A 19,806-nucleotide genomic window follows, 5' to 3' on the forward strand; every position below is an offset into this window, starting at 1 on the left:
CGGTGGCTCTCTCCTCATGTAGTAGGAAAGATGTTCTTGTCTTGACACCTTGGCTGGCTCCCATCATCTGGGAGGGGACCTTCAACATTGACATACTGAATGAACAGTTCAAGCTTCGGAACACCAGGATTGGACTGACTGTGTTTGCCATCAAAAAGTAAGCAGCAGGGACGGGAGAGATGGCTAGTGGAGGATGAGCACATGGAGAGATGACGGGTAGTGGAGGATGAGCACATGGAGAGATGATGGGTAGTGGAGGATGAGGACATGGAGAGATGACGGGTAGTGGAGGATGAGGACATGGAGAGATGACGGGTAGTGGAGGATGAGCACATGGAGAGATGACGGGTAGTGGAGGATGAGGACTGGAGAGATGATGGGTAGTGGAGGATGAGCACATGGAGAGATGATGGGTAGTGGAGGATGAGGACATGGAGAGATGATGGGTAGTGGAGGTTGAGCACATGGAGAGATGATGGGTAGTGGAGGATGAGGACTGGAGAGATGATGGGTAGTGGAGGATGAGGACATGGAGAGATGATGGGTAGTGGAGGATGAGGACATGGAGAGATGACGGGTAGTGGAGGATGAGCACATGGAGAGATGACGGGTAGTGGAGGATGAGGACTGGAGAGATGATGGGTAGTGGAGGATGAGGACATGGAGAGATGACGGGTAGTGGAGGATGAGGACATGGAGAGATGACGGGTAGTGGAGGATGAGCACATGGAGAGATGATGGGTAGTGGAGGATGAGCACATGGAGAGATGATGGGTAGTGGAGGATGAGGACATGGAGAGATGATGGGTAGTGGAGGATGAGGAGTGGAGAGATGATGGGTAGTGGAGGATGAGCACATGGAGAGATGATGGGTAGTGGAGGATGAGCACATGGAGAGATGACGGGTAGTGGAGGATGAGCACATGGAGAGATGATGGGTAGTGGAGGATGAGGACATGGAGAGATGATGGGTAGTGGAGGATGAGGACATGGAGAGATGATGGGTAGTGGAGGATGAGGACATGGAGAGATGATGGGTAGTGGAGGATGAGCACATGGAGAGATGACGGGTAGTGGAGGATGAGCACATGGAGAGATGATGGGTAGTGGAGGATGAGGACATGGAGAGATGATGGGTAGTGGAGGTTGAGCACATGGAGAGATGATGGGTAGTGGAGGATGAGGACTGGAGAGATGATGGGTAGTGGAGGATGAGGACATGGAGAGATGATGGGTAGTGGAGGATGAGCACATGGAGAGATGATGGGTAGTGGAGGATGAGGAGTGGAGAGATGACGGGTAGTGGAGGATGAGGAGTGGAGAGATGATGGGTAATGGAGGATGAGGACATGAGTTTGATCCTTAATATATGGAAAAGCTGGACATGGTGGCATCCCAGAACTATAGGCAGAGGGGAGAGACAAGTGGCCCCAGGCCACAGATTTGACAGACTAGCTAAACAGTGAGCTTCAGAGTCAATTATAGGAGTCTGAAGAACTTAAGACATGAGTGGCAGAAGAAGATACCCAAAGTGTGGCCTTCCCACATGTAAGTAAACTTGTATGCATATATACATATATGTGTATATATGTGTGAGGCACACTAACACCTACACAAACTCACATACCACAATGGGCAAAGTTCAGGCAAACAAAGCACAATGCTTATATTTAGGTTGCAGTTTGTGTGAGATTTGATCACTCTGTCACTCTGGTGGGCTCACAGGTAAATGAACCCAGATCAGCCTGCTCCTAGAACCCCACCCAGGTCAGCCGCCCTTTCCTCTGTGCTCTCAGTCAGGTGTCATTTGCATTTCTCAGCACAACTTTGAGATCCTCAACCTCAGAGTCAGCAGCAATGAACAGGATGCTAGCAAAGCTGTGGCCACGGATGTGACCCCAGATGCAGGACAATGTAGACAGCGAGGGTTAGGTAGTAAATCTATGAAGCTCTGAGACTCTGGGTCAGGTTGCATGGATATGATCCTAGATGCAGGACAATGTAGACAGCAAGGGTCAGGTAGTAAATCTATGAAGCTCTGAGACTCTGGGTCAGGCTGCACGGATATGATCCTAGATGCAGGACAATGTAGACAGCAAGGGTCAGGTAGTAAATCTATGAAGCTCTGAGACTCTGGGTCAGGCTGCACGGATATGACCCCAGATGCAGGACAGTGTAGACAGCAAGGGTTAGGTAGTAAATCTATGAAACTCTGAGACTCTGGGTCAGGCTGCCTGTAGGCAGGAGACATGCCCTGTGGCAGGCGGTGGGAATCGCAACAGGACAGTATTGCAGTGTGGAAGACTGTGGGGCTGAGAGAAGCTATTTCTACTGTCTGCATATGAACAGCACTTTGTGCATCCCTGAAGTGCTGGCTGGGTTTCAAGCATACCTCTGAGGCTTTTGTAGGAATCACACTTGAGGGAGGTTTAGGACTCAGGAGGAGGAATCTTAGGCACTTGAGAATGTCTACATCCCTTAGAGACAAATGACTTGACAGTAGTGACAAGACACAAATACTACCTAGTCTATCTGCTGTTAAGTATGTGAGCAAGGGTCCCAACAGGTATGGGTAGGTGCTTTGTGAGAAGGCCTTTGAGGGGACTAGCTGGTAGCCCCATGTTCACCTTAGCAACAACTTGCTTGTTTCTTATACTGAAGCATAGGCTTGGCACACTTGCCAGGTGATGAGGAGCTGTCATCTCACGGTGGGACACATGATCCTAGGGCACAGCCATCTGAAGCAGGTGAAGATTTCTTGGGCTGGGAGAATGACATAGAACCTGGCCTATAAGCCTTTTGTGCTTCCACCTGAGGGTTTTGATTTAGGCTTGCCCTTCTGTTTAGGATGCCTGTCTCCTCTTCCCTCCTACCCTCTGAAACTGATTCTTGCTCGTGTGGAGTTGTTGTGGGATGATTCTTGGGGACATAAGTCAATCACTGGGAGCTGTGTGTGTACACAGGCACCTTCAAGCCTCTGAGGAGGAAGGCTTGGGATATAAAGACACTTTGCTTTTCTGAGACAGGGCCCTGGAGATTGCCACAAAAGAGGGGTTATAGTACCAGCTCTCAAGGATCCATATCGTTCCACCAGAGTTCAAAAGTGGGGCCCTCTGAACACAGGCTCTTCTCAGGCTAGTGTAAAGGTGCAGGGTATGGGATGTCTTGGCACAGAGACATAATTAGTAGGGGAAAGGGACAGAGTCATTGAGGGGTGGCTTGCTGAGGGTTTGCCAAGACAAGAAATACATTCAGGGGATTTCCTAGAACTCCAGGTTCCTGGCTGAAAGTATCCAGGGTCTAGTTCAGCACTTCTTGCTAAGATGGGGTGCTGACGTACCCTTTTGTAGAAAAGCAGGGTGAGGTGAGGTATGGCCTGCAGACTTAACAGGACAGCTGTGAAGTGGAGAGATCAAGGGGTAGCCATGGTTTCTGCAGCCTGGGCCTATGCCCTGGTAAGTCTTGTTCTAGCTGTATTAAACCTCTCCATACCCTTTGCCCTCCCTCACAGGTATGTGCTGTTTCTTAAGCTGTTCCTGGAGACGGCGGAGCAGCACTTCATGGTGGGACATAAGGTCATCTACTATGTCTTCACTGACCGGCCGGCAGATGTGCCACAGGTGCCCCTGGCTGCAGGGCGGCGGCTGGTGGTGCTAACTGTGCGCAACTACACCCGCTGGCAGGATGTGTCCATGCACAGGATGGAGATGATCAGCCTCTTCTCAGAGCGGCGCTTTCTGCATGAGGTAGATTACCTGGTGTGTGCAGATGTGGACATGAAGTTCAGTGACCACGTGGGTGTGGAGATTCTCTCAGCACTCTTTGGCACCCTGCATCCTGGCTTCTACGGTAGCAGCCGAGAGGCCTTTACCTATGAGCGAAGGCCAAAGTCCCAGGCCTACATCCCCAGGGACGAGGGTGACTTTTACTACATGGGAGCCTTTTTTGGAGGGTCAGTGGTGGAGGTGCACCATCTCACCAAGGCCTGCCACGAGGCTATGGTGGAGGACCAGGCCAATGGCATTGAGGCTGTGTGGCACGATGAGAGCCATCTGAACAAGTACCTGCTTTACCATAAGCCTACGAAGGTGCTGTCCCCAGAGTACATGTGGGACCAGCAGCTGCTGGGCTGGCCCTCCATCATGAAGAAGCTGAGATATGTGGCTGTGCCCAAGAACCATCAGGAAATCAGAAACAAATAGCAGAATTACTATTGGAGAGGACAGACCTTCAGCCAAGGTGTACTCCAGGCTGTGTTGAAACTGGAAAGACTTGAGAGACATTGCTAAGTGTCACCCTCTACCCCACCTCAGAGTTTAGTGGGCCCAGAACCAATTGGCTTACCAAAATCTTGAGCTCTGGAGTAGCCTCTACCTTCAGTTCCCACTATGTCTCTCAGTTCCTTGTATTCAGTGAGATGGTAGATGATACTTCAGAACATGGGGAAAGCCTGTCATACATTTACCTAAGGCCATGTGCATCACTCAGTTTTGTCATGTCCCTTCCTCGGCTGAGAGGTTTTACTGAGGGCCATTGCCATTAGGAATGGTCAGGAGGGCAGGGGGAGTCACCCTGCTGGCTGCAGAGGTGTTTAGCACCTGTTCAGCTTATTTAAAGCAGGTCAGCAACCTTGCCTGTCACCACCGCTCATTTTTTCATTTATTTGGGAAGAGCTAGATCTCCATTACTGGGAATAAATGTGTTTCTAGATGACATAGTAAGTTTTAACTCTCCCTTTTCCGATTTCTTTGTTTGAAGTACTTGGCGTTGAGCCCGGGGACTTGTGGGTACTAGTCAGGGATGCTGCCAGCATTCTCTAGCCAGCCTCTATTTTATTATTATTATTTTCTTTAATTTTTTAAAGTCCATACTTTATAACCCTTCCAGTCCACCTTCTAACTGTCCCACGTCCCACACCTCCTTTCCCCATCTCCAAGAGAATGTCCCCATCATCCCCACCCACACCTGGGGCCCCAAGTCTCTTGAGGGTTAGGTGCAAATTCTCTGACTGAGTCCAGACAAGGCAGTCCTCTGCTGTATATGTGTTGGGGGCCTCATATTAGCTGGTATATGCTGCCTAGTTTGTGGCTCAGTGTCTGAGAGATCCCAGGGGTCCAGATCAGTTGAGACTGCTGGTCTTCCTATGGGATGATCCTCTTCCTCAGCTTCTTCCAGCTTCTCCCTAATTCGACCACCGGGGTCACCAGGTTTCTGTCCATTGGGTGGATGTAAATATCTGCATCTGACTCTTTCAGCTGCTTGTTGGGCCTTTTGGAGGACTCTGTTTTAAAGACAGTCTCTGATTGAGCTTGATATCTCTGTAGCTGGTCTCTACTAAGCAATACTTAGTGTAGTTAAGTATCTCCACTGAGTGCCTACGATCTTCCTGTGTGTGGCTGACCCTGTGGCTGTCTGAGCAGCTCAACAGGATGGCTTACAACAAGTGCTCAGTAAACGCAGGCTTCACTCCCAGGCCAGAGGGCATCTATTTGTCCTTTCAACAGAAGAAAACAGAAAATCCACATGTTTCGCTGACTGTATTTTATAAACTAAGGAGAAAGGAGGTAGGCCTGTAGCTCTTTTTAAATTCTTTTCCTTTCTGATAGAACCGTTTCAGAGAATGGGAATTAAGAGTGCAGCCTTGAGGGGGCAGGGAGGGAGAGGAAAGGCCACGTCAAGTCAGGACGCTGGGTCCAGGCCTGTAGCTTCCCACCCTAACGTGTTGGGGAGGCAGGCAGCCCCCACCTACACAGATCCCACCCTTGGCAGCCCTGGGTTCAAGTGCTACACACAGGACAGGACAGATGACTCTTGATTCCATGACTTCCTGGCCTAAGCAAACTGATCTGTCTTATCTTTACCAACTGGAGGCTCCTGTGCATGGATTGGGCATTCAGCAAATAGTTGTGGCGTGAGTGAATGGACTACACTGGGACCCAATACCCTACTAAGCCATAGAAAGCCTGCTGCCACATTCAGCCAAGGGTAGCCGAGCACAGGAGGTGAGAGCAGCCAGAGTGTTCCTCGGGGATAGAGGCCAGTCAGTTGGGGTTTGCTGGGGCCAGGCCTGGCTGGGCTGGGTAAGACTGTGGGTCCCAGAGCTCTTTCCAGTTCATCTGGGGATTTTTCAATCTCTCCTGTCCTCCTCCTCCTCCTCCTCTTCCTCTTCTTCCTCTTCCTCCTCCTCCTCCTCCTCCTCTTTCTCCTCCTCCTCAGTCCTTCCTGATTGACAGCAATTGCTGGCTCTGACATGATTTAAAAATAGATATTAAGACCAGGGAGTTTAATTTTTAATGCTTTGGAAATGAACACGGGGCTGGCACTCCTTCACAGCCACGCTCCAAGGGTCTCTCAGCGTATCTGCCAGGCCCTTCATCTTGCTGCCTAACCTCAGCAGCCAGACCTGACCCCTCCCCCTCAATATCCAAAAGATCTGCTTGAAAGCAAGTCCTGGGGAATCATCCCTCCTCCCCAAGCACTATGGGAAATCCCTAATCGTCTCCCCCGGGCTGCCTGCTTCGCCTGCTTCGCCTGCACCTCCTGCATGAAGAGAAGAGCTGGGGCCAAGTCCCAACCTAACTGCTGTCTAGAACCCCTCAGACAGGAGGCGCCGCACAGACTGGCCGCAGCACTACAGGTTTCCTCAGTCACTGTGCACAGACCTTAGTCTAGAGCCCACAAAGGCACTTACAGTGTGGGCGTGCCAGTAAGGACTGCGTGTGGCTAAGGCAGTAGAGAGCCTACCCTGGCCACCTGCACCCAAAGACGGCAAACAAGAGAGGCCTGACGTTCAGGGAGATTAAACAGGAATCCCCCCTAGCACTCAACCTGTGGCAGTTCCATGTCTTCTTTCCCTTGTTCTAGCAGACACACTCCACGCTGCCTTCTCTGCTACTAATTGGCCTTTGTAAAACAATCCACAAGGAATAGGCTTCCGAGGGGGCCAGGGTGTCACTGTTCTGCCAGCCCTGACTTAAAGTGACAGGACAGCTCTGCTGGCAAGTGTGAGAAGTGACTTACCCGGGAGTGGCAATTAGGGCACTCATCTGCCCCAGCCCCTCCATCTCAGACAGAACTGGATTCAGGTTGGGAGGAACTGGGCTGGGATCAGGATTTGACAGCCAGGGAAAAGATCATATGGCCCCAGCATGCAGAGATGCCTCTTGTAGCCCTCTCCTCATCCCTTTCCCCTTAGCAAAAGCACTCCAGGATCATCAATTACTCTCTGCTTGGAATATTCTCCCAGGCACTCCTGACAGGGTCCAGAGGTCCATGGGCCAAAACTGTGTAGACTACAGGCCTCCTATTCCTGACCATTAAGAAGCCAGGATTCTCTGTGGCCCTGAGAATCAGTGAGTGTATGAATGTGTGTGTGTGTGTGTGTGTGTGTGTGTGTGTGTGTGTGTGTGTGTGTGTGTGTAAAGGACCATGAAGAGGGGATGGCCACAGATCCCCCTTCATTCTCTCCATCTATGACAGGACCCAAGAAAAGCTGCCCTCCTGGGTGCCCCAGGCTCCCCTGGTGCACTGGGCTGCCTACCAGGCTAGAACTGTCTGACTGAAGCCAGCATGCCAGGAACAGACCTGGACCCCCGGCAGCAGGCAGGCGCCCAGCAGCCCGGGAGGCACCTGCCCTTTCTTAGTAAGAGGGATGTGCATGAACAACACAGCCCCACTCAGTCCTGCCTGGAGTGATATCACCAGACCCTCACCAATGCCACTGTGCTCAGAGTTCCTCCCAGTGGTGAAGAAGCAGGCAGCCAAGCGGCCTGCAGTATAAGCCCACCAGAATCACAATGAACCAGGACTCCACTTTAGAGGTCCCATTATATAGAGGGTGTGGTATCATGTCTAGGGGACTAGGAGCAGGCTCCAGAGAAATTCCCTATTGACAGTAGAGTCAAGTTCAACTCCAGTCCTCAGCAAAAAGCCTCTCTGGACCACGACATTAAAATGTGATGGCTACATACCACTAACTCCTGATTTCAGTGGGCTGAGTTTGACACCCTCCCTCCCGCCACTGTCTTTATTTCCTCCTGTGCTCCACACTCAGTGAGCAACAGAGTATCAGAGTCCTCCCAGAAAGTCCTCCCGGGAACCTTGCACATCCTCCCTACCGTGCTGTCTCTTCTCCTTCAGCACTTTCACCTGCTCCACCCTCCATCAAGCTGAGGGTCACCTGCCTAGAGGAGGTGCTCACCTGAGTGCAGCATGAGGACCCACCCACCATCCCCACATCCCTCCAATTCCCAGAAAGCACTGGCAAGTACACGAGGAACCATTCCCCTTCTGCAGGAATCCCCATTCTTCCTAAGATCCGCACCCGCCTTCAGCATGTCATGTGGTAGTGGCATTTAAGAAATGTGACTTTAAAACTCGATTTGCTCTAGTTTGTGGTTTGTCATAGGAATTCTGAAAATACTAAGTAATTAGAATGTCAGGGAGTGGGATAGTAAAATTCTCTTCTCTTCCAGGGAAGAGTTCTAATTAGGAGCAGGTTGTAAGATCTCTAACTTCTAACTTCACACTAGAAAGGGAAGGTACATCAACAAACTGCTGCCATGCTTGTAGAAAAGATAAACGTATTTGGTTTATTTGTAAACATATTTCGGATCCATGCTGTGTGCATGACACAGACCATGGCCTACAAAGAGTCCCCCCTGCCCAAACCAAGCTAGAATCATTCTGAAGGCATCACAGGCAGTTATTCCACCTGTAGCCAGCAGGCGGCGAGATGAGAGTGGCCAGGAGCCCAGGCTGCTGAGTGATAGTCACTGGTCAGAAGGCATTAAACATCTATGCCCACAAAGTCTTCATATAATTAATATGTGTGAAGTGGGCAAACCAAAATGGTAGAAGGTTTTTGACAAAAGAAACCAGAAACAGGAAAGAGAAGGTTGGGGCGAACAACAAACATGACAGCACTCGTGTAGACCGAGACACCAGGGAAACACACACAAGTACTTGGTGGACACAGATCCTGCCAAAGGAATGGAAAGAGCATAAGGTCCTGGCCCACAAGACAGTGACAGAGTAATTCTTAACATTCCAATGGCTCTTGTCACCAGAAAGTGAATCAGAATATCTGACCCAGCTTTCCTAAAACACCAACCATGTGACCGGTAACACTAATCATTACAGTGCCCCTCTCCCTGACCCCCTCACTACCCCACCCCCAACTATGGAAATACCCACCTCACCTCAGACCAGTCTCACAGCAAAAGAAACCGATGCACTCAGGTGCCTCCTTGACCCCAGGGTATCACAGAGCTAAGACAGTAAGAACCGTGAAGAAGCCCATCCATCCTAACAGCCTGGACTGGAGAAGAAGCCCCAGTCTTAAGAGACACATGAGTCGCTCAAGGTCACACAAGACTCTAACAAAGAACAGAAGGCAGATGAGACTCACACTTCTTCCTTCGAAGCCAGAAAAGTTGCCCTCTCCACACACACACACCCAAAAGTTTTTTCTTAAAAGTGGCTCACTCCACAGGAGGTGCATACTACTGCCATGCAGCCTCCCTGAGGATGTCTTTCTCCTGCCCCCAGGCTCCTCCTGGACCATGCTTGGCAGCTGACCGCCTCGAGCCAGTGGCAGGATGGAGCCTGGGGATGAGCTAAATGTCTGTGTTGAGTAGTCTGAGTTCTGGTGAAGAGAGACGGGGGAGGCAGTAGTGAGGATGAAAGAAGCAGATATGAATTAAGTTTTCATCCAGTTTGTGTAACTAGGAAGTACTTGTGCATGCACAGTCACCAGTATCACACATAAAATAGGATATTTCCAAGCCAGTCCATCCATTGACACTTTCTCTAGAAATATTCATCTCCCTTTGTCCTTTTCTCATCCTGGAGCCTGGGAAAATGTGGCCAGACTGCTGGCTGCCCAGTCCACAGCAATCTCACGAAAGCAGCAGCCTGCCCCTGCCCCCCATCCTGTATCATTACTTCCTCCTCTTCCTGGGAGCCACCTAGGTGAGCAGGAGACTGTGACTTCTGACCCGACCCACGGGCCAGAATTCGTGGGGGAAAGGAGGACCGAATCCTGAAAAAAGAACAAGCAAGAGAGAGAATAGGCTCAAGGAAGCAAATGCTTGTCAAGAGTTGTATATTTGGGCGTGAAGCACCTTTTTATAATACATTTTACAAGGGAAGGGGGTAAGAGGGGCCAGGTGGTGGGAAAGTACAGAATCTTCTTGGCCTGTGCCCTGAAACATTTTGTGGTCTACCTGCTTCTCTCAGAAGATATGGTACACTGCTTTTCCCAAAAGACACGGTACGCTGCTTTGAATCTATGAGTCTATCTGTAGCTGCCAAACTGGACCTTGTGGTTGCCAGGCAGGATGAAGTTGCAGGGGACATTGTGCAGGTGGTGAGAGGTAGGGGGTGAGGGTAAGAGGCAAGGGTCCTGGCTTCTGACAGACTTCCACACCCCTTCCCACTCCCAGCAGGCTACAGACTGTGCCTGCTTTCAGGAGCAATAGAAGAAACTCAGAAACCACCCTCACTGTCCCCCACCAACACAGGCGCACAGCTGCTTGGTCTGACTCACACCCACGGATGCAGGTTCCCTGGTGCAGGAACTTCAGTGTGCCTTTCCTTAGGAGAAGGAGGCAGTGGCAAACTTTGCCATCTTTCTAGAAGCAGAGCATGTCTCTCCTGGAAGAGTGACAAGTTGAAGCCTCCATTCAGCCATGGACAAGAGGGAAAAGGGAACAGAAAGCTGCAGGGGTTGGGAGGGTGCTGCAATTTTTAAAAGCACTTACCTTTGGGTAGAGAAGGGTAAGATAGCGCGAGGAGGAAGTAGAGGATACTCATAGTGTGGAAAGCAAGGAGAAGTGAAGAAGCAACAGAAGACTCAACAGTAAGGACTTGCCCAGAATATCACATTGAAGAGGAACATCGTGTTCTTTAAGCAGCAGAGACAGCCCCTGGCCAAGCTGCACTTCGTAATTTTAGGAGGAACACACAGTGCATGTCCAGGTAAAATACTGCGTACTTGCCACCTTTGGGCGCATTGTACTTGTCAGTCTTAGTGCCAGTCTCTGTGCTGCTCTGATCCGCGAACCCGCAGTGCCATAGAAGGCGCCAGCCATGAAGCTGCGGCCAAACAGGCGACCAGAGGTGGACGACTTGGCAAAGTCCGAGTCCTTGCTGTCCAAAGATAGACTCTGGTGGATCGAAGAATCCTCGCTACTCGACTTCTCCATGCTTAGCTCCTTCCCTGGGAGCACGAGGGGTGGGGAAAGGGGGAAATTGCTCCCAGAGTGGGACGGAGGGGGCACCCCGGTCAGGCACGGGTTCTGAGTGAGCGGGCTTTGGAGCTTCACATGCCCTCGCTCTGCACCGGAGAGCACTAGCAGAGCAACCAACTCCAGGGGTTCACTGCCTCTAGGACGATGCCTCACTCTCAGCCTCAGCCTCAGCCCGCTGGCCGGGAGGGCTCTGTGGCACCGCTATAAGCATGCTTGGGGAGCCGGCTCGCCTGCATAACTAGGCTTCTTTGGAGAGGCTGCAATTTGACTGCTCTTTCACCGGACGCTGCACTAGAGGTGAAAGGGCGCCGGGATCCAGGCTCCGCAGACATGCCTCTTCCAGTCCAGGGTCCCACCACCTTGCGGGCGCTAGGCCTCCCTTGCTTCGGGACTTTGAGAAGCCGCTGCTGGCTCTGGGCTTCTTGGGTGGGCCCCGGGCATAGCCTTGGGGTCCGCTGCAGCTGCAACCACTGGGCTTGCCATGCGAAATCCCAGCCCTGACTCTCGACTCTGAAATCCGCTAGAGCCCCTTCACCGGGCTCTGAGCCCAGAGCCCTTTTAAATGTCGAGGGCTCAGTGGCTGGGAATGAACTAACACCTCCATGGGAAAGCACTGGTCTCTTGCCCCTGCAAGGGCTGTGAGTAGAGGGTGAGAACTGGAGACACCAAGAACCCAAGGAAGCCAGAGGATAGATCTGGGGAGAAAGGCTGGAAGGAAACCAAACAGCCATTACCAGGCTGACCGCCTTCCCCTAAGAAAGCTGGGCCTGTCTAGCCTGGGGCATATGGTCCCAAGCAGTACCTTTACACACACACACACACACACACACACACACACCACACTTTTGCGCACGTGGGAATGGCTTCTGTGCACCGGTAGAGAAACTGCAGCAGAGATGAATGAAAGGTGTAGGAAAGCCCTCTGGCCTCCCCGGGGCGCTGCCCTCCCTGCCCCCTCCATGCGCACACGCAGGCGGGGCTCCGAGTGGTTCCTGCAGCTGCGCAAACCCCGCCTCCGTGTTCCTGAATGGGACGGCAGGCTTTAAGAGGCAGTCGGCTCACGTGGGGCACTGTATTGCCAGCAGTAGAGCAAGCTTTTGGTCACACCCAGGTCCTCTAGAAGCTGAGCCGAGATCACAGAAAAGACTGGAGGTATATGTGCCTGCCAGGGGAACATCCAAAACAGCCCTTGATCCTCTAGTAAAGCACTACATTGAAGACAGCCTCCCCCTTCCCTGGGCTTATGAAACCTGGGGCTACTAGAAGACTTGTGGGGGGGGGGGGAACAGACCAAGTCTCTCCTTTGTGCAATGAATCAGTGCAGGAGCTAAGTTTTACCAGGCTCCCAGCATCTAACCTGGATGGTGCTGGAGTCGCCTGGAGGAGACAGAACAGAAGAAGCACTTAGAAGTGCTCTACAGTTAAGAAGATGGAAATGTACCTAGATGCCCTGCTCAGAAACCATCAGAGGTATTCATGTGTGTTTTATCTCCACTGGAGGGCTAACGGTGCCCATAAGCATGGGCCTCCCTGTTGCATGTCTGAGAACTGTCATTTGGTTCTTTCTCTCCTCCCTCTTCAGGCTGGCTCAAGTCAGTGAAGGTGCCTCCAGCTGGAAGCTCATCCTGAAAGCACTTGGTCCTCCCAAGAACTCCACACAGCTTTTCTCATGTCAAGCAATGCTTGAAACCTCCAGCCGTTCTAGAAAGTCTTTCCAAAGTTTTAGACTGAGTCAACAGAAATTTATCCCAGTTGTAGCCCAATCAAATTGGACTTCTGCCCAACCATGACCCAGTAGGCTATGCCTCCTCCACACATGCCCAGAATGCACGTTCTGTACGCACACACCACTCTGAAGGCACAGGCACACACGCACTCTCTGCCTCCAGCTCCCTCCCTGTTACTGCCTCCACCGGCCAGGCTTCTGCCTGGGCTTCTCCTCACCCTGCTATGTGCTGAGCATCATTGCCCCAGGGCAGAGTCATCATACACGTCTGTGACACTCACAGTACTGCCCACTGCCTGCCTGGTGTGCCTTTACCTCAATGGATGCCTCCCTACCATCTTGGCCTCTTCTGCAGGCCATGCATCTATAGCCACCTCCAGATTCAGCCATCTCCAGAAACTATAAAAGAGCTCAAATGTCCATCCTGGACTCTGTGAGCCTCTGTGTGTCCAGGTGGCTGTGCATTACTCATTCCTCAAGCTCTGGTCTCAAGAGGTCTTCTAATATCCCAGCCAGACCAGACTCCAGTGCACACCTGCTCTGCCCCTTCCCTACGGTTGCCAGAGAAAATGCCAGCCACACCCATGGTTGGTTGGACCCAGCAAGGACAGGCACTGAGCAGCCACCTCCCTCCTCTTTCTCCTCCTCCTCTTTCTCTTCTTCCTCCTCCTCTTTCTCTTCCTCCTCCTCCTCCCCAGGCCTGCATAGGATGAAAGCCTTGACAAAGGCACCCACACCCCACCCATCTCCTGAAGAGATGGGCTTGAAGCAAGCACACTGAGACTGAGGGCCAGACAGAAAAAGCAGGGCCTTAGCTGCTGTCCAGACTACCCAGTCAGGAGACATGTAGTTCTCTGAGCACAAGACATGCGGTGAATGAATGAATAAGTGAGTGAGTGAGTGAATGACTGAGTGAGTGACTGAGTGAGTGAGTGACTGACTGAGTGAGTGACTGAGTGACTGAGTGAGTGACTGAGTGACTGAGTGAGTGACTGAGTGAGTGACTGAGTGACTGAGTGACTGAGTGAGTGACTGAGTGACTGAGTGAGTGAGTGAGTGAGTGAGTGAGTGAGTGACTGGGTGACTGAGTGACTGACTGAGTGACTGATTGAGTGAGTGAGTGAGTGAGTGAGTGAGTGAGTGAGCGAGCACACTTATATTTTCTTATCCATGTAATGAAGCTGAGTGTGATCATGAAGGACACATGATCTGGGAATTTTCCTATGTACTAGAAGACACTACCCTTCAGAACAGCCACTCACACTCACACTCCAGCTGACCAGCATGTCATAGGAGTGTGACAGAAACAAAGGAAACCCTGCATAAGTTAATCGGCCACTAGAGTTCCTCAGCACCCACAGAGTGACTATCCTGGGTTTGCCACCTTGGTGTCATCAGGGAACATCCCTGCTCAGTCTGTGTCTCGGGTAAGAGTGGACATCTGCTGTCCACTGTGAGTGCTGAGAGGCCCTGCTCACAGGGGAAGAAGGCTACATGACAGTGGCTTGTGCGGGGAGGCTTACACAATGTCCTGTCAGGAGGAACATGGCGGGCAAGGCGGGGGGAGTTCCAGCACAGGGATGGCATAGGCAAAAGCAACATTTCTTAGGACTCGTTCTCTTTAAGGAACTTTCATACTTCTGATCATATCTCATCCTCACACCAGACCCCATGAGATAAGCGGGGAACGAATCCCAAGTTCTGAATGAGAAATGAGTTTGTAGAGCGGGTGGAATCTATACCTCCTGACTTCTACAACAGACCTAGCAGCTTTTTCTGAGAACAGCGGTATCTGAGGCTATGCTTCTGTGTACAAGGCTGGCCTGCATGAAGCCGTACTTTACACCATCCTGCACACACAGAGACAAACAAAGGAAAGGAAAGAAGCTGGTGTGAGAGGAAGCAATCCTCCTCCATCAGGATTACCAAACTAGGACAATCATGGAATTTTCATGTCCACTGCAACCTCAGGGGACACACACAGCCCATCTATCCTGGGAAACATAACAGACGCTGCTTGCCCCAAACACCACCTTCATCACCTCTGTCTAGAGCTCCCTTTTCCTTCCACACTTCACAGACTATGAGCACAGACACTTCATCAAATGAAAGCAAAGACAGGCCCTGTCTTCCAAAACCATGGCCCAGCAGAGTAGAAATAATAAAACTGCAATAGATACTAAGTGCTTACCAACCAGCCCATGGGGAAAGCCCTGATCCACAATGCTTACCGATGGCCACCATGGCCAATTGCAAACAACCCATTAACACCAGCTGGCAAATCCCCTGATTACTTACTGCTATGAAGCTCTCAATTGGCCATCTAAGCAGACTTCAGCAAACCACTGTAACAAACACAGCCCCATCCAGGGCCCTCCACCCCCACCCTACCTCCAGTAAAAGTCTCAGTGGTTAGAGTTTGGGGCTTAGTGATGGAGGCTGAACAAGGCACAGGGAAAACAGGGCAGGGAGCTTTGTCAGTCTGCTGGGGCGTCCTCAGAGAGACCATGCACCCCAGAAAGACAACTGCAGTCATCCTGTCCCATGAGGCAGGCCAAGTCAGTGCTCTGGGCAAAACCCTACAGCTTCCCACGGCCCCCAGAGTAAAAGATGAAGCTCTTACAAAAATACATCCATCTCTTCCTCCCTCCCTTCCCACCCTCCTCACTCTAGCCAGCCACCCATTCTGTTCTCTTACTTCAGAGCCTGAATTCAGCCTAGGTGTTCAGTCTACCTGAGTATTCTTTCCTCAGATCTCCACACTGCCAATTTGCCTGCCCCTTAACCTTCATTCAGATGTCTCCTTCTCTAGGACGTCCCCAGCACACTCTCACCACCTTCTGCTTCCTCCAATCCACGTATTCCCCAAACACAAGGGAGCATGTCTTTTTACTACAGAAACTGTTTATGATGTCAACCAACTAGAAACCATCTTCAGAAGGGCAAAGGTGTGTCTGTCCTGTTTCCTGCCACATTTCCACAGCCAAGAATAGACCTCTACATGTATGGGGGAGGGGCAGCGGCAGGGGGTCTGCACATTTTTCTGCATCAGTGAATGAAGGCAGGCAGGCCTGGAGGTGGTTTCCCTTAGCTGCCATCTTGATTTTCTTAGAGGGGATAGCTAGGCTGAAGGTTATTCCCTGCTCAGCAGAGACCCCAGATGCCCTGGCTTTTCCACTGGGATGTAGGATAGGTGTCCCTTGTCCTTACTCTGCACTTCACTTGCTCTCTTCATTTAGGCTGTAACTGGGCCCTATATGGCTAACCTGGACCAGCAGAAAGTGCCAGGGAGGAGGCCAAACAGGATGCCAAGCCTGAAGGCCTTCTTTGAGCTGCAGTGGGAGATCTGAGGTGAGGATTGATGTGTTCCTCAAAAGGTCCAGAGAAGACAAGCCTCCGAACGAACCCCTGGACACCAGTTACATGCCTCCTGCCACTTTGATCCCCTGTCCCATACTTGAACCAAGAAGAAACTCCCCCCAAATGATCTCTATCCCAGTGGTTAGGGCCAATAGGCTGTTCCATCATGCCTCGGGCAGGCTCTCCACATGCAGGGCAGACAGCTCCTACTGCTATTTTAAGTTCTGCAGGCCTAACTGTAGCACATAGCCATAGCAGGCAGCCAGCCGGGACAGGAGATTGAGAAGCTAGGCTCACTGAGGGGACTGAACTGGGAGTCAGAGGGACTGGTCATCCCCTTACACCAGCCCTTGGTACAAAGACCAGAAACCCCCAGGCCACACCTTCCAACCTACAGGTCATGGGAACATGAGTCAGGGGCTGCCTCAGACACACCCAGATTCCATTTCTGAATGTGAACCCAGTCTCCACAGCAAAAGTTCTCCTAGCCCCACCCTAGAATTCTCAGAAGTTCCAAGGAAGCAAAAGCTAGTACAGCAGTCAGATAAAAACACAGCCCCAAGAGATGAATTCTATGGTATCTGCAATGACTCCCGTCCCTCCCTAACATGGAGTCCCTCCCAGCACTGTGCCAGGTACATGGCCACAGTCAACATTCTAAAGCCTAAGGTGAAGTCTAGAAATAAGCTTTGTCATTATCATTTTTAGTGATGTCCTCCAACCTCACTGAACAACAAAAACTAAGACTAGAGACTGCAGAACCAAGGGACCAATGGAATTTAGCAACAAAATACTGCCACTCATGGAACTACACACAATGGCACCATCCTTCTGTAGTACATGGTGGCCATATTCCAACCTGTACACCACCAAAAGATACCCATGTGACTGGAAGCTGGCTCAAGAAGAGATAGAGAAAGCAGGCACTCTGGACACAAGCTGTCCCCAGTCCAACCTCATGCTTCAGGACATCGGCAAAATCACTCCAGGCAGGACAGGTCACACAGGCCTGGGGCCACCAGCAGCATCCTTCAACTCTAATTGCCCAGTTTAAGCAGCATTAGCACTGGTGAAAGGGGAAGAGATAGCAGCAGGTGCTCTAATTAGGGAGCTCTGGGACCTGGCTCCCTGTCACCGCCTACCTTGAGCTAGAAACAGCCACCCACACCTTAAAGGAATAGTCTCACTTTCTGGACTGAAGGGACAGTCCTTGTATTTTCCCTTCCCGTCTGTGGCTCCAACCTATCCGGACAGGCTCTTCTAAACATATCTACTAACACTTTATAAGCAATGACAGCAGCTCTGTGTATAGGAAGATGTAAGCTGGTCAGAGGCAGCTTCCTGGTATGACCCTCACAGAGTATCAGGAAATAACTGCAGCAGATACCATCGCAGACACCATCACTCCCCGGCAAAAAGACCTGCACCGAAGGCCGATCACCTACTTGTCAGACCCACCTCCTCAGAGTCCTGGTCCAACAGTCTCCACAATGCAGAGTGCTTTCCAAGCCGTTTCTCTTAAGTGTGGCTCCCAAGCCTCTGCTTTTAGAACCTGAGACTCATAGGCAATGTCCTGGCCCATACTGCTGCAGCTAAAGCTGGAGTATCTGGAGACAAGACCCTGACACAGCATCTCTGTTAATAAACTTTGCAGCTAAAATGTGCAACCATTTAAGGGTTGCTGCTTAGAAGGCTGTGGACCTGCTCTAACTGGCTCTTCCTCTTCCCACACATGCAGGAGCTGTGTCCCACCACCTCTAGAGAAATTTCTTCAGCTACAGATGCATGGGTAGAAGTTCCTCACTGTCACCCTCCCTCGATCCCACTTCTGAAGGGGTTTGCATATAGGTCAAAGCAATCGCAAGATACTTCTGTCAACCTCTAAAGTTACACCTCATTATAAAATGGTTATTAAAAGCCATCCAAGGACTCAGGGGCCTGAACAATTGCTCCTCAGCTGGTGGCAGTTTTTCAGGAGACCAGGGAGCTTTGGGAGATGGAGCCTAGCTGGGAGACATGAGGGCCATGTCTGATTCCAGCCCCATCTCTCTAGGTCCTGACTAGAATATTATGTAACCAGCTACTCTACACCCCTGCTGCGCTGATCTTAAACACTCCTACCACCATATGCCCACTGCCATAATTTTTTTGTTGTTTCTTTCTTTCAGGTACTGTATCACCATGATAAGAAAAATAATTTTAAAATAAAAATAAATTTTAAAACAATAATAATAACTTCTCCCATCTTCAAAAGGGACATGTCTGTCAAAGTAACTTTGCTCAGCCCTACCCCCTGGGCAATGTGCCATCTCCCAAAGATCACCCTCACTTCTACCCATCCTGCTTACCAAAGCACCATCTCAGATCCCTGACCTCTCCTCTTACTTTTACATACACTCTAACCCCTGGCAAAAGACAGCTAAAGAGATGAACACAGTACCCAACATAAGTCAGGCAGCTTTCAACCTGATCTCAGACATCATCTATCTATAGCCATGCTGCTGATTCTCCTCCTGCCTCTAACTCAGTTCCATCCTGTGCAATCTGTCTACAGAGGTAACTGCATACTTTCACTAAGTATGCTACCAACCTGTCCCAATTCTCAGCTTCAATCAGCCCACTGTCCCTTGACATGGAAGTTCCTCAGGCTGATGGCCTAATTAAAGATCTTTCTTGGGGACACAACACACAGCTCCTCCTGTACTACCTCAAGGTAACTGATTGCTTAGACAGCCCAGGAGGGCACAATGACTGCCCTGACTGTCAGCTGCAGGGAACAGGTCACTGCAAGTCTCCCTTAGCATCTACCCCTCCTTCATCATGTGCCACTACTCAGCAAGCAAGGATGAATGGATGGATGGATGGTTGGATGGGTGGATGGATGGATGGATGAATGGTTGGATGGATGAGTGGATGGATGGATGGATGGATGGATGGATGGATGGATGGATGGATAGATGGGTGGATGGGTGGGCAAATGGATGGATGGATGGATGGATAGATGGGTGGGCAAATGGATAGATGGGTGGATGGATGGATGGATGGATGGATAGATAGATGGTGGATGGATGGGTGGATGGGTGGGTAAATAGATAGATGGGTGGATGGATGGATAGATGGGTGGATGGGTGGGTAAATGGATAGATGGGTGGATGGATGGATGGATGGATGGATGGATGGATGGATAGATGGGTGGATGGGTGGGCAAATGGATAGATGGGTGGATGGATGGATGGATGGATGGATGGATGGATAGATGGTGGATGGATGGATAGATGGGTGGATGGGTGGGTAAATAGATAGATGGGTGGATGGATGGATGGATGGATGAATGAATGGGTGGGTGGATGGATGGATAGATGGGTGAGTGGATGGATGAATGGATGGATGGATGGATAGATGGATAGATGGGTGGATGGGTGGGTAAATGGATAGATGGGTGGATGGATGGATGGGTGGATGGATGGA

The 19,806-nt window shown here is 50.9% G+C and overlaps 1 protein-coding gene across 1 annotated transcript in view; it reads left to right on the plus strand.

The window, feature by feature from the left end:
- Positions 1-4,721, plus strand: part of LOC117703959 (histo-blood group ABO system transferase 1-like) — a 39,292-nt gene extending 34,571 nt beyond the window's left edge. The window contains exons 6-7 of the mRNA XM_076930471.1: positions 23-157; positions 3,512-4,721. Coding sequence (XP_076786586.1) covers positions 23-157; positions 3,512-4,202 — 826 coding nt within the window. The 3' untranslated portion in view covers positions 4,203-4,721. The remainder of the gene's footprint in view (positions 1-22; positions 158-3,511) is intronic.
- The last annotated feature ends 15,085 nt before the right edge of the window (positions 4,722-19,806 follow it).

This window comes from Arvicanthis niloticus, chromosome 2 (genome assembly GCF_011762505.2).
Source record: "Arvicanthis niloticus isolate mArvNil1 chromosome 2, mArvNil1.pat.X, whole genome shotgun sequence".
Lineage (NCBI taxonomy): Eukaryota > Metazoa > Chordata > Mammalia > Rodentia > Muridae > Arvicanthis > Arvicanthis niloticus.